General features: G+C 38.7%; 5 protein-coding genes across 16 annotated transcripts; 2 read left to right on the top strand and 3 right to left on the bottom strand.

Annotated features, from left to right (window-relative positions):
* Window positions 1-302: 302 nt before the first annotated feature.
* Window positions 303-1184, top strand: LOC120000055 (putative ubiquitin-conjugating enzyme E2 38). Its single transcript, XM_038847923.1, has one exon. The coding sequence runs from the start codon at window positions 303-305 to the stop codon at window positions 1182-1184; it is 882 nt and encodes a 293-aa protein (XP_038703851.1).
* A 954-nt stretch (window positions 1185-2138) lies between these two features.
* LOC120000171 lies at window positions 2139-5847 on the bottom strand. 11 transcript variants are annotated; one of them, XM_038848103.1, is made up of 8 exons: window positions 5701-5847; window positions 5473-5573; window positions 5216-5388; window positions 4408-4849; window positions 4258-4263; window positions 3736-4034; window positions 2732-3101; window positions 2139-2417 (listed from the first exon to the last, which is right to left on the bottom strand). In XM_038848103.1, the coding sequence occupies exons 2-7, from the start codon at window positions 5510-5512 to the stop codon at window positions 2757-2759; spliced, it is 1305 nt and encodes a 434-aa protein (XP_038704031.1). In that variant the 5' UTR covers window positions 5513-5573; window positions 5701-5847; the 3' UTR covers window positions 2139-2417; window positions 2732-2756. The 11 variants fall into 11 exon arrangements, with proteins under 11 accessions (XP_038704031.1, XP_038704034.1, XP_038704035.1 ...); XM_038848106.1 differs by having other exon boundaries at window positions 5473-5554; XM_038848107.1 differs by having other exon boundaries at window positions 5473-5593; window positions 5701-5824.
* A 708-nt stretch (window positions 5848-6555) lies between these two features.
* LOC120000301 lies at window positions 6556-10270 on the bottom strand. The gene is made up of 2 exons (XM_038848324.1): window positions 8925-10270; window positions 6556-6975 (listed from the first exon to the last, which is right to left on the bottom strand). The coding sequence occupies exons 1-2, from the start codon at window positions 10017-10019 to the stop codon at window positions 6658-6660; spliced, it is 1413 nt and encodes a 470-aa protein (XP_038704252.1). The 5' UTR covers window positions 10020-10270; the 3' UTR covers window positions 6556-6657.
* A 201-nt stretch (window positions 10271-10471) lies between these two features.
* LOC120000299 (flowering time control protein FCA) lies at window positions 10472-16906 on the top strand. Of its 2 annotated transcripts, XM_038848322.1 has the most exons (14): window positions 10474-10901; window positions 11069-11139; window positions 11710-11788; window positions 12266-12351; window positions 12454-12547; window positions 12698-12765; window positions 13123-13189; window positions 13678-13757; window positions 13845-13909; window positions 14336-14395; window positions 14485-14803; window positions 15428-15583; window positions 15803-16000; window positions 16342-16906. In XM_038848322.1, exons 1-14 carry the CDS (start codon window positions 10673-10675, stop codon window positions 16393-16395), a joined length of 1626 nt encoding a protein of 541 aa, XP_038704250.1. In that variant the 5' UTR covers window positions 10474-10672; the 3' UTR covers window positions 16396-16906. The 2 variants fall into 2 exon arrangements, with proteins under 2 accessions (XP_038704251.1, XP_038704250.1); XM_038848323.1 differs by lacking the exon at window positions 14336-14395 and having other exon boundaries at window positions 10472-10901.
* Window positions 16907-17999: 1093 nt separating this feature from the next.
* LOC120001143 (WRKY transcription factor 23) lies at window positions 18000-19780 on the bottom strand. The gene is made up of 3 exons (XM_038849413.1): window positions 19310-19780; window positions 18823-18966; window positions 18000-18665 (listed from the first exon to the last, which is right to left on the bottom strand). The coding sequence occupies exons 1-3, from the start codon at window positions 19726-19728 to the stop codon at window positions 18284-18286; spliced, it is 945 nt and encodes a 314-aa protein (XP_038705341.1). The 5' UTR covers window positions 19729-19780; the 3' UTR covers window positions 18000-18283.
* Window positions 19781-25960: the final 6180 nt, after the last annotated feature.

Below are 25960 nucleotides of genomic sequence, written 5' to 3'. Positions count from 1 at the left end.
TAACCTAATATGACTCCAATACTTCAATGAAAATGGTAAGAATCTCAATGCTTTTTGTCACAGTTATCTTTAATGTTGATATGAATGTACAGGATTTTATATTGATAATGTTGAAATGGAAGTGCATGATCCATGTAGAATTGTGGGCCCTACATGCCCCATATGAAATGGTGTGTCCATCTCAGCATTTGGGATAACTGAAAAAAAAATACTGGCATCCGTAAGATTGTTGATACTTTAACTATGATTTATATCTTCAAAGCATAAGAAACAGACTGTAGAGTCAGAGAAAACTTGTGAACATGGATTACAAGTTCAAGAACTTCGATGTAAACGCTGACCCTCCAAAGGACCACTACTTCATGAAGCCAAAATCACTCTCTGACAACGCCACCACCACATCAATACGACCCAATTTAGCAAGAGCAATCTACAAAGAATGGAGCATACTGCAAACAAGTCTACCAGACTCAATTCTGGTGAGAGCTTTCGAGACAAGAATTGATCTTATGAGAGCAGTAATAGTGGGTTCAGAGGGCACTCCTTACTACAATGGCCTCTTCTTCTTCGACATAGGATTCCCTTACAACTACCCAAACGACCCTCCTACTGTCGTCTATCATCCTCGTCCAGGTCTCTACATGAACCCAAATTTCCATTCAAACGGATTGGTTTGTCTCAGCATAATAAACACTTGGCCAGGAAATCAAGATGAGGCCTGGAATCCACAGAAATCAACAATTCTTCAAGTACTGGTTTCGATCCAAGGTTTGGTTTTGCATGAAAACCCGTATTTGAATGATCCAAACAGTGTCCATCCATTCACTACCATTGAAATCTGTAGATTCAATCGCAAGCTTTTCGCCAGAACCCATGAGTCCATGCTTTATATGCTCAGAAACCCACCTGACCAATTCCAATATTTTGTTGCCAAACATTTTGATTCGCAGGCGAACAACATTCTCAGCAACTTCAAGATGAGACTGAGAAGCAACTCTATGAAGGCATTGTTCCTGGATCTTGCGGAAGCTTTTGAGGTAAATGGGTCAGACTGTAGAGAAGAGATTGACCAAGTGAAGAAGATGGATAAGGTCAGGGGATCCATAGCTGTGAAGATCGTGGACAAATTGATGTACTTGCTGTGCTGCGATTGTTTCTTCGAGTTTCTATTCTCACCATCATAAGTATTTGATTCTCTCTCGAAAGAATTCAAAAAACCCAGTTACCCACACACAGATTTGGTCATAGCAAAAGTATTATATTATGTATTATCTGTTTAAGAAGGTTTAGTTATTATTTTCCCTTCCCTCAACCAAGTTCTTGATCTAAACCCCAATGTACTTTTGCCATACCATGTCACCGTCCAAGGAATGGCACGGCCTCGAAGAGTGTATAAATGGATAATATAAACTTTTTCTTTTTGGGGAGGGATGGGGAGAAAGATATCAAATCTATGAAGTTCCATAACAACATCATGGGGTTGGGATGGGGAGAGATGTCATAAGAGGGCATATTCCAACTTCGACGAGGGTGAAAACTATTTGTTTAAACTTTAAAGGCAACCTGACCATGTCGGCAGGCCTACCGCCCATGATGCGATTGCGGGCATTCAGACAAAATAATCCTGGCCAAATTAATAATTATAAGCCCAGCCCACGATAATTAGTCAGGCTCCTCCCCAGGGCAACAGCAACTTCAGTTCCCAGTAATACAAAAGGATTCCGGTGGGCATTTGACAATGCATTAGATATCGCATATACAGAGCACAGATGGCTCCCATGGGTTCTAATAATTCGTGAAAGATATTTAAACATTCCCACAATTCAATTAGATGTTAAATCTATAAACTTCCAAGATTGTAGAAAGGGTTAGAGTTTGCAATCACCAGTGACCATTAGTTGTACATTTCTTCCCAATAAGTTTTGGATAATGCTTGAGACTAAAAAAATGACCTCGATTTAATGTGGAGTACTGAATGTGAAATGAACTCTACATGTACATTTTTAATCAGTGACTATTTTAATGTCACATAGAGTTGAAAGACTTTTAAGAGTCTTATTTTGAGGGTCTCTAGCATTGTCCGTAAGTTTTTAAGTAGTTCAGTAAACATAACAACATCATATCCAGGGATCATTAGCTGTAAACTGAACTCAAAGAGGCAAACTTCATGCATTTTCAAAGTCAGTGGACCTTCAAACTTCAAACAAAACATGCCACCTTATAACAAAAAAGTCCAGAAAGAAACCGAATCTCCGACTTGAAAATGTAACTAAAGCAAGAAACCGAATCTCCGACTTGAAAATGTAACTAACGCAACACGTCAATCCCATTGAATTTTAGCCCCATTCGAGTCCCCATTAACTTACCTTAGATTAGAGGCTCCACTGCATTACTTCTATCCAGCCAAAGTCTGGACCCTGAAATTTTTTTGAAGTGAAAATTTAAGCTAAGCATAATAATGAAAATAAAATTCGTTATACCCACAACACTGGCCAAGCATCTGCTTTGCAACCAACCAAGAAACTAATAAAATTTACAAAAAAAGAAAAGAAAAGCTGCACCAGTACTTTACAATCGTGCATACTTGGCAGATAGTGAGGCACCAGAGCATTTTAATGGCTTGAGCCTTAGCATCAACTCAAAACAGGTAATCATGGATGTTTTAAAAGGCAATCATAGAAGAAGGCAACAACTAAATCTTTACTTAATGGGGAAGTTGAGACGGACTCACCAAAATCAGTTTCATTTATACAAATCTAGTATCTGTTGTAAGCTTTCCTGAAATCCTCACGTCCAGGACGCTGGAAGTCACTGTACGTGTCTTGAGTCCTTGAAGGATAACTATCTATAGAATTCGGATATCCTCCCCTTGTATCCATAGGAAAACTAGCCCCAGCATAGTGATGATTAACTGAGGGGCCATCAGAGACAGAATAAGCATGCTGTTTATAACCACCAAAACCTGACGCAGACATTTGGGTCCCTGCTTCTTGTTGACGCCTTTGGGCGTCAAGTTGAAGAAACTCTTCCCACTGTTTTGCATGCATGCCCCTTAAGGAAGCAAGTTTATTCATGTAACTCTCTCTCATATCCCTGATAGTCTAGATTCCACGAACCAGAAATTAGGCACCAGGATTCAAGATCAACAAATTAAAAATTCAAAAGTAATACCAAATTTCGAGAACTGCACAAAAGAAACTCCCTAGTGAGAGAAAAAAAAAATTGGAAAACAAACCAACTTTGATGCGATCATGACATGGAAAATAAACTTTGGAGCACTCACAGAGTTGAAATTTCAATTTAACACGTCTAGACTAATGACAGAGTATGGAGTCCCATAAGACAATCATATTTTTCAATTTAGGAGCGGGAACCAACATCCATTCTAAGTGCAACAGATAACAACCTCCAAGTTCTCATCAACACTGGAAAAGGTGTTTTAATGTAAACAACCAAAAAAGATAATTACATTGAAGTGCCCCAATAGCTGAGACTCTTTAAAGAGCAAAAACCACATATTGCCCAAGACACAGTGCACCACACAAGATAGTCGCTCAAATAATGCAATGCAAATTCAAAAATAACAAAAAATATCAAAGATCAAAAGAAAAAATTAATCAAGCCTTAAAATTCTGAAAGTAATCATCAAATAAAGACACGTCTAAAAATAAAGTCTTCTATCATTATAAGGATGCATGTGGCTGCAAAAGGTTAACAAGAGAGAGAGATTCATACCTCACGATGCTTCTTATTCTCTTCATCTTCTTCCTTGTCACAAATTCTTACAAGCTCTGTTGCCTCTCGTTTATACTCCAACTCTAAAGCTTCTAAGGTCTGAGGGATAGTGGAGTATTCAACTTGATTGCCATATGGTAAATTAGAACCCCGTCTTTCAATATCCAGCCCATCAGTCCTATAACCACCTAAGCTCGGGTTGTGACCATCATATGAATTGACTGAGTTACCGGCGTAATAAGGACGTGCAGGAGATTTAGAGCGGCTTGGGCGACCTCTAGCTCCATTATTACCATAAGCTTCACAAAATCAAGAGTATGTTAAGCATGTGATTTAACATGCAACACAGATGGTAGCTCTAACTACACATGTTGTCCTAAAACTCATACAGGGAATTCATCCGTTGCAAACAAACCGCAATTCAGTAAATAATTTCAACTTGTAGAGAATCCGGTCAAGTCAGATCCACCCAGGAAAGTTACTTCACAATCGAACACGTAATGCTTGAGGATAAGAACTTACCTCTTGCTGCAAACAAATGATAAGCAACAAGCAGCATTATTGAGGGTTCAGAATTGCGAGTATAATTGTATTCTAAGAAGCTACGAACACGAGATTACCATCTTTTCATGGATGCCGTAAACATATCCTATATTCCTATGCTGTTCCTACCTTGTGGAGAACCCCTTGGGAACCTACGAATATCCTCACGGACACGGTCTTCAGCAACTTTATCTTGTCTGCCAAACCTTTGCTGGAAATGTGGTGAATCACGTGGCTGAGACCTTTGGGATTCAGATCGGCGAAATCGTCCATCACTGGGGCTTTGCTCTGGTGACCTAGACATACTCGTCTGAGAACTAGATGCACCCTTTTGACCACCCTCCTCCTTGATCACTTTGTGCACAGCATCAACACCTTTGGCCAGAATCAACCTATCTCTACCACTGACAATTATAAACTTTTCCTCCATTTTGATTTTGCAGCCTACGTCATTTTCAATCCTCTGGATCACTTTGCCTGTGAAGAGTGCCTTTACATGCTTTTCCCTAGCGGGTACCCTTTCAAAGAAATCTTGGGACTTGCGGTTTGCTCCCAGAGTTGTAGGACAACCCTATACATGTGCCAGATAACAGAAAATTTTGAACAAAAAGCAAGTGTGTAAAACAGAATCCTCCTCTAGAATTTTCACTGTACATGTTGCTCAAATATATTCAATGTACATAAAAACAGACAATAATAGTGTAATTGGCCCTTGCTCCATGTCCCCTGCCTGAGCATATGCCTCTCATTATTGTGGCATTAACTTGGTCACCCTTCCATCACAACAATTAGAGTACAGAATTGGCACACAAATAAAGTATGATTATGCATCCGCAGACACAGGTTACATACTTATACACTCTCGTAGTTTCCAGTTCCTGATACTCGAGACAAACCATAAAACAAGTAAGAACTTCAAAGGGCAAGCCAACAATACCTGAGTGAAGTGACCTGATTCTCCGCATATTTTGCAAATCATTTCCTCCTCTTTCCTCTTCTTCCAGTTCCTCTCAGTAGCTTTAGATTTCGCCTCCCAGACCTTGGCTTCTCGGCTGGTGAAATCTGTGGGGACTGCGTTGGGGTCCCGCTGTTCCTCTTCCTCGTCAGAACCTGCATTCGAACGCTTGTTTGGATTAGGCCTATCTTGTGCCGTCGAAGACCCCGGAGGACCAGTATATTCCTTATAAAGCTCACTGAAATCGTCGTCGTTGTCAGGATCCGGTCTATTAGCCATCCACACCTCGTGACCCTAACTAGACCAGAAGAGCTGGAATTCCTGTCTCAATCAATAAAAACTGCCCTTCCATAGCTTTAGCTGTCTTAATTAAGCATGTATCGATAGCATCAAAAGCAGTAATCGTTCCGGTACAGAGAAATAGACAGAGTAGAAATGAAATTGTTACAGAGATAAAAATTGCATACCAGTAATGAAGACACGATTCAGTGCGGAAAGTTTGCGGTGAAGATTTTGATTAGAAGTTTACGGATACAAATCGACTGAACTCCTTCTTCCCCTTCCGCGAGGGTACGAGATGCCAGATAATAGTCTAAATACCAAACCCTAGCATGCCTGGCATAAACCAAATGGTGTGGACTGTGGAATGAGAAGAGGCCCATTTACAAGAAGTTGGAGCCCATTCATTGGCCCATTTAAAAAAATGGAGCCCATTCACAACCTTATGTAGTATATGCGTCTTTAATTTCAGATAGTGTTCACTTTCCCCGTTAAAATTACCGTTAATCAATCTGTTTTTTTTTCCTGATAAATAACGATAATCACTTAATCAGTCTCAATGTTAATCAAACTTTTCTTCTCTTGTCTGATAGTGATGCAAACTTATTTTTTTTATAGTTATATAAACACTTAGTTAATTTTATTAACTGCCCAATAAAAATATTTTGGATGCCAAGTACCTTCGAGTTGAGTGAAAATTGGGAAATGTTTAGTCTTAATTTGTTTTATGGTTTTAGCAATTAGCAATATCATCTTCACCAATCACCCAATAGTTTGTTGGATGAGATGATGAACTTGATCATGCATTATTTTCTCGCACTGGGTCTTGATCTTAGTCTCAAATTGTCCATTGGGTCTCGATTCAAGTCTCAATTAATACATGAAGGATGCAAGATCTTCCATGTAACTCAAGTTTATCAGCTAGTTATTTGGTGGCCGGTGGATAGTTGGATAGATTTCACGTTACAAATTAGCACCCTCCTTCTCTCCCCTCTTCTCACAAACTAGAATTAGAATTGAAGGTAACTCATACCCACAACATTCTGAAGCACAACTGCACAACTGATTAACAATGTATACTTGGGTAGTTTCGAAGACTTTATTGGAATGGGAAAACAATATTGAAACCCTGGGAAGCCAAAAACTCAATCAGTGTAAGTAAAGGCACAATCTAAGTGTGTTGCAAAGTTGCAACCTTCACAGTAGTAAATCCAGTTGTTAGGATTCCTTTCCTTCTCGCAAGCATCGCAATAGATTTCATCATACGCATCGGGGTCATCAGTTGGTGAGGACTCAAGGAGGCTGAGAGTGTCCATGTGACATTTACTGTTGACGATTCGAGGTAAAAGTGTGCAGTTAACGTGAAGATAGATATCACAGGCCTTGCATTTGTAGAAGACAGAGTCACCTCTTTCGCTGCAAGCACGACACTTGAAATCTTTATTGTCTCTACTTCGAAAGATGTGAAGGAGCAGGGGATGAGACGCTCCAAATTACCCGGTGCCTCTGCACATAATTTGTGTAACCTAAATCTGCACTGATTGCAGCGATAAAAGGCTGAATCACATGCGATGGTTTTCTGGCAGCCATAGCAATAACCTCTTTTATCTGTTTCTCGACCTGTCTGGTTAACGATGTTTAAGACATGATGGTGGTTCATGATTTGCACTTGTATTGGTGCACTTTTCAACTCTTTAATTGTACGAGATAATAATCCTGATCCCCTGCTATTACTGCCTCTAGATGGCAAAGATGGCGATATCAATTCATTGAACACATTTAAACTGGGCATAGTAGTGTCTACAATAACTTTTCTTATATTGCCAGTATCATAATCACCATACCTTTCACCATAACTTTTCTTCACATCTTCCCACGTCTCTGTCTTGAATTGAGCGCCACTGCTGCTTCTGGTTCCTTGCCGTTGATTTATCCACTCTTTCCATTTGAAACCTTGTGGTCTGCAATCAACAATCACAAGTTCGGCATTCTCGTGTACTGCTGCTTGTTTCAAGAGATCAAAATGGGATTGATGAGAGAGGGGACAATCGAGGATAACATTGTGAGCCGTCCTTAGATGTTTTGCAATCATATTGCAGGCGATTTGCTAGGAGATTTTGTTGACGACTTCATCTTCTAGTGTGCTTCGGGAGCCATCAGCAATTGGATAGCGGATGTCATCCAGTTCGACAAGCAAGTAATCCCTGTTTTCCGCAGCTAGATTCTTGGCTAGAGTGGTTTTTCCAGTGCATGGTAAACCCTTCATTAAAATCAAATGGGGCTTCGCCATCTTTCTTTTTACGAGGAGTCCTTTGTGCTCTGGCCAGATCAGAGCAAAGATGAATATGGAGTGGATTCCTACTGGTTCTGATTGCTTTCTTAAAGTGTCTTGTGCTCAATTGTTTGGTATTTCTTTAATAATTAACGTATAATTGCTTTCTTGCTTATTCCTTCAATATATGTACAACAATTGACTAATCTGACTTCACCTACTCCATCAATATTTTTATTCTCTTAAAATAATTCATCAACTTCTCATCTGCATTTCCCCGGAAAGCTGCTGACCCAGCCACACGCTTGCTCGGGCGTTGCCTCAAGTGACTTTGCCTATCATATCAGGGTTGTTTTGCTCTCACTTTCACTGGGTGCATTTAGATTTTGGTTCGGTTTTTAATTGAAACCAAAATGTCAGAATTGATTCCATTATGATATTTAACAACCTGTAACTAAACTAGGAAATATATATGATAACCAAATTAAAAAAAAAAAAAAAGTATTTTTTCGGATCGGTTTTGGGTTATGCCAATGATAATTCTTTTAATCTTTTAATTTGAGAAAGTTATTGTCTTTTAGCCGCTAAGAAGCACAGACACGGGACACCATATGGCTTTCTTAAAGAGTCCGGCATGTGCTCAATTGTTTGGTATTTCTTTGATCATTAACGTATAATTGTTTTATTGCTTATTCCTTCAATATATGTAAAACAAACACACAACAATTCACTAATCTGAGGTTTCCTGCTCCATCAATATTTTTATTCTCTTAAAATAATTTATTAACCTCTCGTCTGCATTTCCCCGGAGGAGCCAAAAGCTCAATCAGTGTAAGTAAAGGCACAATCTAAGTGTGTTGCAAAGTCGCAACCTTCACAATAGTAAATCCAGTTCTTAGGATTCCTTTCCCGTTCGCAAGCATCGCAATAGAATTCATCATACATGTCGGGGTCATCAGTTGGTGAGGACTTGAAGAGGCTGAGAGTGTCCATGTGACATTTACTCTTGACTATTCGTGGTAAAAGGGTGCAGTTAACGTGAAGATAGATATCACAGGCCTTGCATTTGTAGAAGACAGAGTCACCTCTTTCGCTGCAAGCACGGCACTTGAAATCTTTATTGTCTCTACCTCGAAATATGTGAAGGAGCAGGGGATGTTTTGGATGGCACGGATGGTTCGGGACAACGGGCGGTAAGAAACCGCATCTGAGTTGGGTTTTAAAGAGACATCCCAAGCAATCTTTGGAGAACTGCTTTTCTTCGCATTCGGAGGAACCACACCAATACTTCTTTGGAAACCGATAGTCATTTGTCTCTGGGTCGAGGAAAGGAAGTTTCTCATCAAGTTGACGCTCCAAATTAGCCGGTGCCTCTGCACATGATTTGTGTAACTGAAACCTGCACTGATTGCAGCGATAAAAGGCTGAATCACCTGGGATGGATTTCCGGCAGCCACTGCAACTTGCTCTTTTATCTGTTTCTTGACTTGGTTGGTTAACGATGTTTAAGACATGATGGTGGTTCAAGGCTCCCACTTGCCTTGGTCCACTTTTCGTCCTACGATCTCCATCCCTATTTGACCTCCTTGCGCTATCTCTATTTGACCTGCTATCAATAATGCGGACGCCCTTCTTAATTTTATGAGATGGTGATCGTGATCGTGGTGATCGCCTGCTATTTTTGCCTCTAGATGGCAAAGTTGATGATAGCAGTTCATCAAACGCTTTTAAACTGGGCATAGTAGTGTCTACAATAACTTTTCTTATATTTCCAGTCTCGTAATCACCATACCTTTCACCTTTTAGCTTCTTGATCTCTTCCCACGTCTCTGTCTTGAATTGAGCACCACTGCTGCTACTGGTTCCTTGCCGCTGATTTATCCACTCTTTCCATTTGAAATCTTGTGGTCTGCATTCAACAATCACAAGTTCGGCATTCGCGTGTACTGCTACTTGTCTCAAGAGATCAAAATGGGATTGATGAGAGAGGGGACAGTCAAGGAGAACATTGTGAGCCATCTTTAGATGTTTTGCAACCATATTGCGGGCGACTTGGTAGGAGATTTCGTTGATGACTTCATCTTTTAGTGTGTTTCGGGAGCCATCGGCAATTGGATAGAGGATGTCATCCAGTTCGACAAGCAAGCAATCGTTTTCCACTGCTAACTTCTTGGCTAGAGTGGTTTTTCCAGTACATGGTAAACCCTTCATGGAAATCAATTTCGGCTTCGCCATTTTTCTTTTTATGAGGATTCCTTTGTGCTCTGGGCAGATCAGAGCAAAGATGAATATGGAGAGGATTCTTACTAGTTCTGATTGTACACCTTGAGCACATGGCTTTCTTAAAGAGTTGTGCTCAATTGTTTGGTCTTTCTTTTAATCGTTAATATACAAACAACAATTGACTAATCTGACTTTACCTGCTCCATCAATACTTTAACTCTCTTAAAATAATTCATCAACTTCCCATCTGCATTTTCCCGGAAGCTGCTGACCAGCCGACACGCTTGCTCGGGCATTGCCTTCATTTACTTTAGCCTATCATATCAGGGTTGTTTTACTCTCACTTTCACTACCACAAGACTGCAAACGACATGAACATGTATATTTTTTTTTATTTTTATGAATGAAATCCACATCACGTGAACTTAGTCAAACGGTCTGATCTATCATTCCGGTTAGTCAGACGGTCTGGCCTATCAATTCTGGTTCAACCGACTCAAACGTAGCGAAAAGCTGAAAAGTCGAGTGGGAAGAAATCGGGTACGGGTATCCATACGTTCTCCTTACATGGTCCCTCTCCTTCAGCGGCCATATTCTATTCGACTTGGTGTTTGTCTTCGTATTCGCCGAGGTAAATCACTGGATTTTAGGTCTAGCTAGTTTTAATGGAATATCAGCAGTCGGCGACGATGGAGAGACACGGAGGATACGGCTTTGGCAACCACCAAGAGGCCCACCATTACGACTACTACCAGCAAAACCATCAAGATTATCACCACAGCGGCCACCACCACCACCACTTGAATGACGAGCCTATTGCTTCATATGACGGTGGAAGTGGCGGATTCGGCTCGCACTTCCGCAAAAGACGATGGCAAAATTTTGCAAATGACGGTATTCCCTCTCTCTCTCATTAACTTGAAAGAGGCTATTGATCATATCTCATTATACTCTCCCATCAATATCGGGAGCTAAAATTGTTACTATCTGCACAATTTGAAGTCAATTTTTGCAAGTTAGGTTACTAAAACCTTCAATTTTTCCTCGTATCTGCTCCTTAGCTCACACTGACAGTGGCAGTCATGCGAAGCTTTATATTCAACCAGTTCCAAGAGCAGCAAACGAAGAAGATGTAAGTGTGCTTTCCATTAATCTATGATATCTCCAGTAACGATGCAATTGTTGTTTCTTAGCTATCACAGTTTCTCTTTCAATCATTTACCACTTCTTAATGATCTCGAATACTATGCATATTTTGACGTGGGAACACTCAGATACCTAAAGGGATGTTCAACTACAATCCATATTTAGTTAATAACAATATCTCAAATTTTAATTCTAGTGTCACTACATGATTAAGTATACGTACATGAATGAGGGCTGTTCCTCGCATGAGGGTTGAGTTCCATTCCCCCATCCTTGTCAAACAATCGAAATACTATGTATTACTACATGTCTAATGGTCATGCAAACACGGGAATTGGCTTTCTAGGCTTATTGTGAGGTATCATTTTGTTAAGTGTTGATTATTTGGGCATTTATATTTTCACACATGCTAAACCCCGAGGAAGTGACTGAAATAAACATGACCATGAAATATTATTCTTAACTTTGCCCTATCCTCGTATTTTTTTATTTTTAAAATGTTTAATCATTGATTTTTTTAATGGAATCATTGATTACTTTGTATCTTGTATGTCAGGTATGGCCAGTGTTCGCAAATTACGGAAGAGTCTTTGAGGTTATTCTGCCTAGGGACAAGAGAACCAACCAACGACTAGGTGTGTAAATTGCTATCGCCTGTATATTATTTCTGGCTCAGTGTCTCTTTCCATTTCTTCTGAGGACCTGACTGAGTTGTCAACCTGCTTATGTTATACTTGTTGATGATGTGGGACTGGGTGCATCCCTTCTGTCCTTGAGGAGCAAATTTCAGCACCGATGATATTTGGGCACATTCCTAGTTAATCTGAGAAGTTTCAGTCCTGAAATATTTGTTTTGCCAACTGAACGGCTAAATATTAATTCAGCTGTTGTGTCTGATATTTCGCTCCATTGTTATGGTTCTGTGCTGGGGATATATTTAAGATGTCTTAGCATGAATCATTTCAGAGCTGGATTATTTTCTAGAAGAATTTTGTATGTTCTTGTTCCTTTACTTTTCTATGAACATTTCCTGGAAGGCTGGAACAAATATTTCCCATGTTTTGTTATTTCTGTGCTTTATATAATTACATATGTGCATATACCATTTCCAGGAGGATATTGTTTTGTGAAATACGCAACGGCTGAGGAAGCTGACACTGCTATTAGGGCTTTGGACAATCAGTATACTTTTCATGGGGTCAGCCTCTTATCTAGTATATTGACAGATATGGAGCTACTTGCTTATTCTATTATTGATTATGTAATCGATTTTCTACTTTTAAAACTTTGCTTTATCCAGGAAATGGCTCCTATCAGAGTTAAATATGCTGATGGTGAAAGGGGACATGCTAGTAAGCCTTTGGCCAGAGCACCTGTACCCGGACCGTACACAGGTGAGGAGGTGACTAGTTATTTTTTTGGAACTTATCATCACTTTACCTGCACATCTTATCTGGAATTTACAATCAACCACTGATAAGCTTTACAAGTGTTCAAGACCTACATTTCTTCTTCACGTTATTTCTTGTTGTTCATTTTTGTAGGGGCATCTGTGGAGAATCTGTATATTGGTGGCCTTAGCCGACAAACTTCAAAGCAAGAAATTCAGGAAGTATGAACATTGTTTACTGAGCATTCATTTCTATGGGGGCGTATGTATGTTGTGTGTGATGGATTATACTGCATAGGTTCCAGGCTTCCAGCATCTTTGGCATGTAACTGTCCAACTGGATCATTGGCTTTATGTGTTTTGTTTATTGTAAGCATTATTAATATGTAAAAGAGTTTGCCACATGCATCCCTTGTGCCGGAGCTTGTACCTTTTATCATTTCTATTTCGATAATTTAGTTTACTGAAAACTGAAAATTGAGTTTGTCTATATATGGTTGTGAGAAATTAACTTTTCTATGGATGTTGAATGCTCAGTTTCATGTTTTAGGTTCCTGACTATTGATGTTCCTATGTCAGGTATTCTCTGCTTATGGTGTTGTGGAAGATATCTACATTGTTGTTGATGAGATGAACCAAAGTCGTGGTATGTTAATGGCTTAATGCTCTTCTTCTTTTCCCATTGTCCTAGATTTTGTAGTACACTTCCTATACAGATGATATGCAGTGGACTCCCATGCTAGCTTCAATATGCAGAATATATCAATTAATAGGAATGTTTTTTTTGTGTCAGTTCATTTTATGTTGGAGGCTTCTATCATTAGCTTTAAGAGTGAAGTAATAAATAATAGGCTGAACCAACTCCCACCCCAACCCTGAAAAAGGAAGAAGAAGAAGACAAAGAAATGTCAAAAGAGTACTTCAGAATGGGTTGATAATAAAGACTGAAGAATTGTATCTACTTGTGTTTTAACATCATTCTTTTTTCAAGCTTGCATGACATCACTTGTAAGCCAAAAGTGATTTGTCTTGTTGTTCTTCTTTTGCTGCCACGACAGTATTTGAGATTTTCATTTGAGGTGTTCAACTTTTGAATGTGTTTCTTCTGATGAGGATATTTCTTCTTTTCTCAAGGATACGGATTTGTTAAATTTTCTCATAGAGATATGGCACTAGCAGCAATAAGAGCTCTGAACGAAAATTTTACTATGAGAGTAAGTGTATTACTTTAACAGCTATATACTTTCACATTAATGGTGACTTTGAATCTTATCTAATCATCTGTTTCCTGGCTGATTTAGGGGTGTCATCAGCCATTGGTTGTTCGTTTTGCAGATCCTAAGAAACCCAGAACTGGAGAATCAAGGTTCTACTTCCTCTGCAACATCAATTTATCTGTAGCTGACTAGCTGTGAATACTATTAAACTGTGTTATGTTTTTTCACTTATTTATCATAAGTTATTTGTGATTACACAAGCGTCTGATTTTTTTTTGTTCTGGTGAAAGAGGTGCATTTACACTTTGACTTGGCTGCACTATTGAATTACCTTTTGAAACTTCACAAATTCACTAGAGCAAAGTTGCTGACTACATGTTTCCTTTTTTTATTTTTGCCTAGGCTCTTTACTCTCTTCTTACTTAACTTAGGACTAGCTAGATAGTAGATGCTACCAATTTCTGATTACCACACTTACGGCCAGTTTTGAAGTTTTGGTTCTATTAAGTTTCAGACACCGTCAATGACCTCTCTCTGTCTCTCTCTCTCTCTCTCACACACACACACACATACAGGGGCAATTATGTTTTTAGTAGCCCAAGTTTTGCTTCATTTTCACATGAATCAATTAGCAGGTATGTTTTGCATCCTCATTCTTTTATTTCCTTTACATTCACGCTAGTTCATGATTGTCTCTCTCTCTGTTTTGGTTGGCTTGTTAAAGGCCGGGACCTGGTACTGGTGATTCAATGGGAGGCCACTTTCTGCCTAATACTTCATATTCTGTAGCAAATTCCTCGAATTCGCAGTTGCAGCCTGTTTCCAGTTTAGGAAACCAGAAAATGGCAGATCCTAGCGTTGTGCAACCACCACTCCAGTCACCTTTACAGTGGACTCCAAAGGCACCGCAACAGATAGAGACTCCAAGAAGTTGTCAGTCATCTCAACAATCAATGTCTGAGATTCAGAAACAGTCGCATCCAATACAAATATCAACTCAAAATTTAAAGCAGCAGCAGAGTGTACAGGTTGCTGCACAAGAGGTATTTTGATAAACACATAGTTTCTCTAGTTTCTATGAGAGAGAGTATTCGAGGCATGGCTGGCTCAAATGAATTATGAGTGATTTTCTGGTTGCTTTTTGACACATATGAGTTTTACATTCATTAATTCAAATTATATGGATGTGTATCTGCGAGGTACTAAGAGTGAGTGCTTTTTTTTATCAAGTCACCCCATCATCGAAACCTTTTACCCAAACAACTTAGGGTCAATACATGAATCTACAACTGCTATCCATTTGAATCCACTATGCAACTCTCTTTTGTCATACTTTATTTTATCATTTAAGTCTAAATACATGCGGAATGGGAATGTTGCTCCAGGGACTTTTTAAGTGAAATATTATGATGTTAGGGGCTTGTATTATTGACATTGTCAAGCTTTGGCAAAATTGAAAGTTAAGAGGTTTGTCTAACTTTTGGTCGAAAAGTAAACACAACTATTCCATGATTTTGTTGACAACATATTTCTCAGTGTTTTAAGTGAAGGGTTATCAGAAATTTTCTGGAGGGATTTTTGACCTGTTCCATTTATTACCAGCATCTCCTAAATTTAGAGGTGCTCAATGTTTGATTAAAATTTTGTGTTTCCTGCAATATTTGCAGACGGTATGCAATCCTCAGACTGCCGCCACTTCTTCCACAATTGGATTACCTTCGAATCAACTGACAAGTACATATTCTCTTGAGTGTGATTGGAGTGAGCACACCTGTCCTGATGGATGCAAGTACTATTATAATTGTATGACTTGCGAAAGCAAAGTAAGTTATATCAACCTTCATTCCTTCTTTGGGTCCTGATGTTTGGATAGTTTATGAATCTTTCTTGTGGATGATATAAGAATCTCCGAACCAAGCTTATATCTTCACTCGTATTCTATGTCGTATAACCAAAATAGTATAATAATTATAACAACAACAAAAAGGGTAATAGTACACTTCTTGAGGAAATGATCAATGCCTGTGAATATTGATTTCCAGTGGGAGAAGCCTGGAGAGTTTGTCTTGTTTGAGCAACAGCTAGAGAAGCAACAAAAGCTGCAAAACCCTAGCCAGCTGCTCCACTCCCCTTTGCTGCATATCTCTGCCCAACAACTTGTGGAAACACAGAAGTTGAAGCTTCCGATGGAAATGGATGTCCTAAATCTCAAGGACCAACTGGAAGAACCTTCCTCATTGGTCAGTACATTTCTTTTACTTGTTTTTTTAACTTCGTGGAAAATCTTTTTCATTCGTTTTGTTTTATTGATGGTCTTCTGTCCGTCTGAGAAATTTTCCATGCTGTATATGAGAAACGATTTGTATCTTTCATCTTTTTGTTGCCACATTGATCATTTGTACAAGTTAATGCTGTCAGAGCTGCGTAGCTCTTTTCCTTTTTCATTTCATTGAATTGTTTAACACTTAAACTTGATCATAATTATAATAATATCAGCAAGTTTTGGATTTTTGTTGCTGCCCGCGTATTGAATAGGTGTTAAGTATGAATTTGCTCATTTCATTACACAATGCTTTTGCAGGAAATGCACCATCCCCTAGTGAGATCAGAAAGAAGCCCAGTTACCTGTGTATAATTGGTATGAGGTGTTAAATTTTTATTCACTTAATATTTGTTGGGGACTGGATTAGTTATTCTGGGCACTGGTTTTGGGGGCTCTAGGGCAGTGGGGTGGATCAGAATAGAGTTCTTCAATTCAATTGTGAAAATTTGCTGCTTTTGTCTTCTTATTTATCACCTTGAATTCTTTTTTAGCTCTAACATGATAATTTTCATTAGAGAAGTTCCCAGAAATATATGTGATGTGTCAGTATTAATGTCGTTGAATTAATGAGATACTAGCTAAATGTAAGGTTGTTTCCTTATCTCCTTTTTGCTCAGTAAGTAAATGTTGCCCTAGTCCATATGAATGGTTACAGTCACAGGCGTCAGCAAGTGAAGTAGAGTTTCAACCTGCAAGAATCAGGTATGACAGTATGAAACAATCAATGCCACAACTAGTATTAATTTGTGAAGTTTTCAATTATTGATTTCCTTCATCAATCATTAAAAACATTTCTATATTGGCTTATTAAGATCTTTGGCTATGCTATATATTGTGAACCTTATATTCAATGAGGACTTTGTGTTGTGAAGGGATTTAGTTTCATAAACTACAGAGCAGCCGCACATTGCTCAAAATAAGAGAGACATATATTTGAATGGAATTCTTTTGAGAGTGAAATTTTCCATTTCATTTTCATTTTATGTTGCGTGCACTCACTATGAACGTGTATTGCTATGCGGGTGACTCAGTTGTCGGCCCATTGTGATGAGAATCTAAGAATCATCAAGTGGAAGCTAATTATCTCTCTTTTTAGGGTAAACGAGGATAACTAAGCAAACATGTACTTTAGACAGTCCATTAAGTCCAAATTTGGACCGGGCTAGACACTCATAAACTCGCTCGATAGATTAGTTGAGTTGAAATCTAGCACAAACAATTTGAAAATAGCTGTGTAACAACTTTCTTAATTTGCTGTGGATCAGATATGCACCAAATATTCCTTGTAATGACAACTTTACATGGCCAATGTACAAACTGACTGCAGACAGTGCCCAAACCCATATTTGGCACCCCCTCCCTTAACCCTTTCACTCTGTTCTTTAATCTCTCTCAGCCAAAAGTCAGAATCAAAGAATCGCACTACTCTCACATTTAGGCATGTTCTTCTCGATGTTCTTTTGCCCTTTTGGGTAACCCAAGCACACACCGTTCTTTAATGAGCCCCAAAATTCGTGTTGGGCTGCATGACATGCACAAGAGAACCAGGTCATCGGACAAAGTTAAAAGTGGGTTCGTAATAGTTGACTTATTCTTCTTTGTTGTACCTTCCCAGAATACGCTTAAAAGACTTGACATTTATTGTCTTCACCAAATTCTCACCTTGGACACAATCTCCAAACTAAGGAAATGGCGAATATGGGCTTGAAAGTAAGAAATGCCCTAGGCCTAGGGTATTAATTGTTCTATAGAGGAAACCCTAGAGGCCAAGCCCTCATATCTTGAATGGAATCTCAATTAATGAAATCAATGCACATTCCTTCTACTATATTATAGACAAACAAATAGGACAAACTAATGAAACTATGGGGAAATTAAAATCACAAATCCAAAACCATAAAAGGTAGAAAGATATCGAAAAGCAGACTCGGTAACGAGTCCTTCTACGTTGAATCAAAATCAAAAGCCCATTACTACAGTGATTTTCCATAAGGATTTGTATATATCATAAAGGGCTTACCTCAGCCTCTTCTAATTTTTAAACTAGTAAAAGTGAAAAAGAAACAAAGAAAAAGAAATAATAATTAACCTGTCAGCAAAGAAATTACTAGATTACAACGATGGGTGGGTTCTCATTTACACAACCATTGACAAAGTCAGTGATATTGGTCCTGTTCTCTAATCTCTCATCTACTCTCATCTACTCTTCCTTCAACATATGAGATGGAACAATGTCTTGAAGAAGTCCATAATCTTTTAGCAGCAGAGAAGCCCCTTGGGTGCAAAAGCGTCTCTCTTGAAGAAACCCAGCCGCACTTGTTGAACCAAAACTCAAAGGATTAGTACTAGACAAGCCATTCACATAGGGTTGTTGAGCACTCTGCATTGGCATAGAAAAGTTAGTAGTAGTGGCGGCTATGACCGAGTCCGGTGTATTTGTGACAAGATTTGGACGAGACATGACTGGACTTGGATGAGTGTGTTGTCCTTCATAGGTGGTTACAACAATGGTTGGGTCATTGAATGCTCTCTCCACTCTCTTCTTCACATTGCAGGAGGCAGTGGTGCAACGATAGTAACTCCTATAATTAACAAATTCAAACAAAACCCATCAAGATTCGGACTAAAATATGATTGAATTTTAAAACACATAATAGAGAGATGGGGACCAAAATGGGTTAGAGGAGCGAAAAATGATAAGATCTCAATAGTCGGTATCCCAATTATCCAAGTTAATACCTGGGAAAGGAGCTGTTTTTAACAGCTTTTTGGCCGTACTTTCTCCATCTGTAGCCATCTTCTAGATGATCAACCTCGCTCTTAGTCATGAATGCGAATCTGGGTTCTCTCTGTCTCTTCTGATTAGCCTTCTTTGCCTTCAACCTATACACCCACAAAACCATTAAATCCTCATATTCACAAACATAACAAATTAATAATACCCATTTTTATCTTTCAATGAATTATCACCAAAACCGTAATCAACGTAGGGAGTACATAGACAGGAATGGACCCATTGTTCCCCAGCATCACTATTTTTTTTTTTGTAACGTGGAATCACCCAGTTATCCACCGTACAACTGGGTTCATAAACTCCGGACAACATGAAAAATCTCGTAATTTCAGCATCACAATCTATGCCAGTCTTTTTTTTCTCCCTAAAACTCAAATTAAACAAGAAATCAAATAGTTCACCCAAACAAGAGTACGAGACAAAAGCACTTACTGTTTCTTGGTCTTTTGTTGCCCATCTTCCTCATCAACTGCAGGCTTAGTTTGTTCCTCGTTCAAGGCCTCACTTGATGCCGATGAGATCGATGAAGAGTTGGGTGTTGCAGGAGGATTCAAGATTTCTGATGAGGAATAATACTCCATCTTTGCTGCAACAGTAGTTGGATTTGGAAGGGGAGGAGGAGGAGAGAGAGCTTCCTGTGGAATACAAGGCACTTGAATCATATCAAACAAAGAAGAAGGTTCAATGTCTTGCATACCCAAAAGCTCCATAAACCCTAATGAGCCCCCTTTCTCTCCTCCTTCACACATATCAAACACACTCTGCAAGTAACCACCTTGATGAACTTGATCAAGAAATGAAAAAGAGGATCCAACTGTACCCCCAATCTTCATCGCTTGTTTCATCTCCATATCTACAACTATTGTCTAGAGAGAAAAGGGGGGGGGGGGTTTTGGGAATGGAAGCAAAGAGTGAGATCGATGTGAGCATTCAAATGGACACTTAAAAAGAGAGGGGATTAACCGACAATTGTAAGTCAATATTGTGTACGGACTCATTACAGTTCCGGTGGCAATTCAATGCATGAGCATACACTACTCCGACAAGATGGTCGACGCTTTCATACTGGTATTTTGACCGGTTGACCAGTTTAACCGGTTGTTAGATAACAATGTGAAAAGGGTTGTTGCACGTGAGATTCTTACGGCGTGAAAAGAGAGCACGTAAGCCTCGCTCGTGTGCATGTGAACTACGTTCGATAAAAAATTAATCCTCTAAATATATTCTTCACTACCACTTTTTATCCTCCTTTTTTTGTTTAATTTAATATGTGTTTCATTTTGTTATTTCTACAAGTATTTCAGAAATCTCACCCGTCTCCCATCAATAATATTGTCCATTTTAGATTTATCGATTCAAAATGAATACATCGAATTTATACGACTTTGTTCTTGTAAACCGTCGCCTATGATACTTATACCCAACAAAAAAAATGCTTATTATATAAGAGAGGTTCTAGGGCTTTTCTTATAAATCATATCACCTAATATTTTTCAACTAATTTTAAGTTAAATAAGTATGGAGAATTGGATCTCTCATATTTATATGTCTAACATTTAAACATTAACATAAAGCTAGGTATATTTGGAGGAACAATCGCATAAGAAACTGATTCCAACGTATCTCATGAAAAGCTCCTCCTAAGAAAGTTATTGATGTGCTTGAAAAAGAGTGTGCAATCAATTGTGTGAAATGGGACAATAAACAAACAATCGCATGCTTTGTTAGAGACGGATCCCTTTAATTTTATTTCTTTCTTTTCGGGAAAATTAAACTTTTCGTCCCTCAACTATACTTCAGGTTTCAGTTTTGTCCCTAAACTATTTTTTTTACCTATTTCATCCCTCAACAATGAATAAGTACCCCGTCTATCATCAAAGTGAGAAAGACGAAGGAAAATTCCATCGTGGCACCTAAGTGGCAAATCGGAAAAATCTGATGTGTCCAACTATGCCCACTATGAACGATATGTCCCTGAACTACTAGATTAGTCTACTATTTGTCCTTGAACTTTGTTAAAAGTGATTGTTTTGTCCCTACTGTTTGGCAATTGCTACAAATATTACATCCATAACTCAAACAAACATAAAACATAATATAAAATAAAAGAAAGCAAGTCCTAACAAACAGCTTCCATGTCATTCATCATCTTCATCATTTGTTTACGGACCCCTGCGAACCAAAGCCTGCTATAGAACCTGAGGACGACCCTCCATACGTCGCGACTGCATCCTTAAAGATATCTCTGGATGGAAATCTAATTCCCGGATGCCACTTGAATTTGTCCATGTGCTTCACTGACTTGAACAAAGGATTGACTTCTCTTGGGACCCCTTCATCCTCTTCTTTTGTAGAACCATCATAACTTCGAAGCGAGTCTGATTCATATTTTGCGTCACTAAAGGCTGCATCATTATTGGGCCTCAAATATAAGTCTTCATTTGATGGCTGCCCACTTGGGTCGCAAAGAAGAACTGGTTTGGTACAAAGAGGAAGAAGATGCAGAGGTGTTCGCATACGGCTCGTGCAAATGGAGATTTAGGGATTTAGTATTCTTTATTTTTTTGAGCTTTGACGTATACAGCTCGTGCAAATGGGGATTTTTAAGAATTTAATATTCTTTATTTTTTTGAGCTTTGACACACGTGTATTCCCTTGCCTAGGTGGCATCTGACATAAGATGCCAACATGTACAAATAATACCAACTTGTATGCCAAATCAGATTTTTGGGTTGCCGGAATAACTTTGAGGACAGACGGGGTATTTATTCATAGTTGAAGGATGAAATAGGTAAAAAAAATAGTTTAGGGACGAAACTGAAACCTGAGGTATAGTTGAGGGACGAAAAGTTTAATTTTGCCCTTTCTTTTCCTTCCTTTTATTTTGCATCAAATTGAAAATCCAAGGAGAAAAAAGAAAAGGGGAAAAAAGGATGAATAATAATCATATTGCACATTTCTTTCGGTGAGAAGGTGTGTATGGATTATGGAAAAAGTTTATGCACGTGCATCGACCGAATTAATGAGCATGACATGGGAGTCGATACCTAGCTTTATCTCAATCCACCACGACCTTTTCAAAATTATTTGGTTTCTCACATTTATAAAAGCTGGTGTGCACTAATATTTTCTAGATCCGGCGCCACGATACTTTTAGATGCGAATTTCAAACTTTTTATATTTTCTCCTGTGCAAATCCACACCCTCATACAAATTAACAATATTGTTCCCTTTAAGTTGTTCGATTTTTGTGAAAACATCGATCTCCGCACGACTTTGTTCCTTCTTAACCCACCCCCATACAAGCCAACAATATTATCCGCTTTAGATTATTCGATTTTTGTAGATACATCAAGTCCGCATGTCTTTGTTCCTCTTTAAACAATTACTACAGACCGAAACTCATAGATCAAACTCCAACTCACTTAAGCTATGAAAATATGTTCTCTTTTTTTTGATAGAATGATTGATTTTATTGGTAAGCATGGCACAAAAGCAATACAACCAAGTATAACAGAGCCCTAAAACACCAAAGCGATCAATCTAACCAAGCTACGAACATGTCACTCCTTAGAGCCCCCTGTTTTGCAAGAATATGAGCTATAGAATTAACCTCTCTCCACACATAATTGTATGTAATGGAAGAGAGTTGTGAGAAGAGATTTGTAGCTATGAAAATATCTTGTTATTGTATTAGGGGTGGATTTGTCCTTATAAAATATATTATCCTCCACACAATGATAGATGTGATGAGAAGCAAACCACATGATATCCATCAGACTGAATCAAAGTATAGAGATAATATCCCTAGACATCGAGCAATTAATCCTCCATCTCATATATATTATCCATGTGATTTCTTATAATAATGAAGAGAGAGAGAGAGATTGAGACACAAATTAAAGAAAAAAAATTTGTGAAGAAGAATCCAAAATGAAATATTAGCGTAATCCGCGTTAAGCTTATCATAATGGAACCAAAACCACAGTCACGATACGCGGCCGACGGTCGCTATGTCGACACACATCGATACCTAAAAGAGACTGTTGATGCTCTGCCCTCTCTTTAACGCACACGTGCTCTTTTCATGTCTCGTGGGACCCACTTGAAGCCGCCGTCACCACACACACAGTGGATCGCACGATCAATCGTGTGTTTGCGTAACATCATAGCACACATGCCCCTTGATTGTTCTGCGAGTTCAGGCAATCTGGCACCGTATGAGAGGGACTCCTGATTTTTCAATTGATCAACTTTCGCTACAATTTTTTTTTTTATAACCTGGAAAATCTCCAGCGCAACCACCACTTTGTGATCCCTATGTCAAATCCAAATGTCAAGCTACATCTCCACTATGAGTCAGACCTGATTGGATTGAAGCGCTGTGAAGAAATACCGTTTGAAGATATGTTATCCGTTGGAATCGAACCTTGAGCGTAATTACACCTAACCCAACTGTTTACAAATTGATATCAAATAGAATTTATTTAATTTAGATGCCATTGGCAATTTGGCAAAAGAGAGTTAATGAAACAAAACACTATTTTAGATTGATAAGGACACAATACAAGTTTGTTATTTGGTATTTGAACATTCGATATGGATTTAAATTTCAGACCATTAGATTCACGCGCAAAAATGTTTCGCAACTGATGACATAATAAGTTGTGTCAAAGTTCAGCACGTGATCACGATGATATTGTTTCTAGTCGGAATTAATAACTCGGGACCTCCAAATTCTATACAATTTGATCCCAAAAATTTCCTCAATTAAGAAGCCATAACGTAAGTAATCTATGTGAAAGAAAAATTATCAAACTTCTATTGAATAATATACCAGTTCAAACTTCAAAGCAACCATCACTATATATTATTTATCAATATTAAATTATTAATCAGCCAATCTTGATATCTGGATAACGGGGTGACACTAATTGGAGAGAGAATGCAGGGATTTTACGCGTTTTGAGAATATACTAATGGGTTGCTTCTAACACACGCTCTCTCAAGATTTTATATATATAACCTTCTTCTATAAACAAATTCATAGGCGTTAGTGGTGGAACCTTTTTTGAAAATATTAAATTGTTTTTAGAGCCAGAAATAAACCAATTAAATTACAATGAGACAGAATACCCAAGAAAGAAAGGACACCATACAAAACGACAAATAAAAAATGTATAAATATAGATAAGATGCAACTGTTTGACTAGTGTATCTTCTTGGATACGTTTTAGGAGCTCAAAAAAAGACAAATAAATTCATCTAAAATAAAAGATATTAAAGGTTTTTTGTTTTTGTTTTGTTGTGAAAGCATTTGTTTTGGACACAAAGCCCAAGACAATGACTGAGAGTCGCCAGTCTCCGCTCCTTATCGGCCGTTTTTGGACACAAAGCCCAAGACATTGACTGAGAGTCGCCAGTCTCCGCTCCTAATCGGCCGTTTTTGGGCATTATCTGGAGTATTTAATATGCTTCTGTAAGCAACTTGGTCAAAGTTTTTACAAACGTTTCTATTGACTATACGGCTTCAATTTAGACTACTTTAGTAGTATAAAAACTCAAGTTTTTATCCTTTTTTGGATGTTATTTTTATTGGGTTATGTGAATGCAGAACAACGTTCTTACGCGACATTTCAATCTCGTTAAGGTGTTGTGCACTTTCGATTCTCATCGAAATACACGTATTTATTTCAGAAAACAATCTTGTCTCTATAAGAAAGCTTGATTTTGCATCCATGGGTCAAAATTAGATTCATTATATAGTTTTAAGAAATTAAATATCATGATATGCGGTTATTTTTAACTGGTTCGAGACTATTAGAAACAAATATAAATACATATATATAAATAAAACTAATCCCCTTATCAAAAAAAAAAAGAAAATCTCCATGACTCCATGCATAAAGTTGTTCCTTACAACCTCTATTATTGGAGGATCACAATTCACAAGCTAATAATTCCTTTAGGGTTAGGGGTTTGCTCGTGATTTCATATTTTATTTTCTCTCATAATTAATGTCTCTTAACCTACCTAACCTTCACTTTTATTTGCATCCTCACCTACTTCAAGCCGTGAACTTATCCTGTAATCCTGTTCATGATATATATATATATATATAAACAAAACCCTCTTGGCCAACTTCACACAATTCAATTCTCACTAGCTAAAGAGTCCTTCTCGAACGTTGACTAAGTAAACCTAGCTCGAGGTCCGATATATATCCAATTCGTGACTAATGCGTTTCACACTTTTGAGGCAAATCATGGTCAATAATATTGACCTCATATTTGTATTACTAGGATTAAAAGTTTGAATGCGCACATGGGTAAGTCAACACGAGAGAGTTGACTGCTGAGTATGACCATTGACCAATATGACACCTGTATCATATATGTATATATGTTAGGTTGGTCTCGTGAGGCGTGAGCCATGTCCCATGTGAGTTGGTCAAAGAAAAAGAAAAATGGTGACCCCAGTCTAAACTCTAAAATCCAATCCTTTCTAGTCACCCCCATTAGATATTGAATATATATTATCGACATTCAATGGTGGAAAATATATAAGTTTGTGTGTGCATGTCATGATCCCACATCGGAAGATGTGGGCATGCCAGTGTAGTATATAAGTGGGAGAGCCTTCCTCCCACTATAACCAAGGTTTTCATGGGATGGGCTTCTCTTCCCCCTATCCCTGCCTTGGCCACAGCCCGGCCCATTCGTGGGTGTGAGGGTTGGGCCTTGGATTATGCGTGGGGGCCCAGGGGGGTCTTCACATTTGGTGCTCTCGTTGAGAGTCCAGTGCCCCGACCTTGGGGCCGCGTCTGCGGAGTGGCCAGCCATGGTGCTCGACCCACGGGGTATTGACCACCAGAGCCCATGAAAAACTGGTATGGTGTGTGGCTGCGGCCCGACTGTACTGCCGGAGGGGTCGGCCATGGTGCCTGACCAACGTGGACGTTGGTCTTTAGAAGGGGAGGGTATTGTCATGATCCCACATCGGAAGATGTGGGCATGCCAGTGTAGTATATAAGTGGGAGAGCCTTCCTCCCACTATAACCAAGGTTTTCATGGGATGGGCTTC

This window comes from Tripterygium wilfordii, chromosome 6 (assembly GCF_013401445.1).
Source record: "Tripterygium wilfordii isolate XIE 37 chromosome 6, ASM1340144v1, whole genome shotgun sequence".
NCBI classification, from domain to species: domain Eukaryota; kingdom Viridiplantae; phylum Streptophyta; class Magnoliopsida; order Celastrales; family Celastraceae; genus Tripterygium; species Tripterygium wilfordii.
The sequence above is the reverse complement of the archived record's forward strand: the minus strand, read 5'-3'. Positions and strand labels throughout refer to the sequence as shown.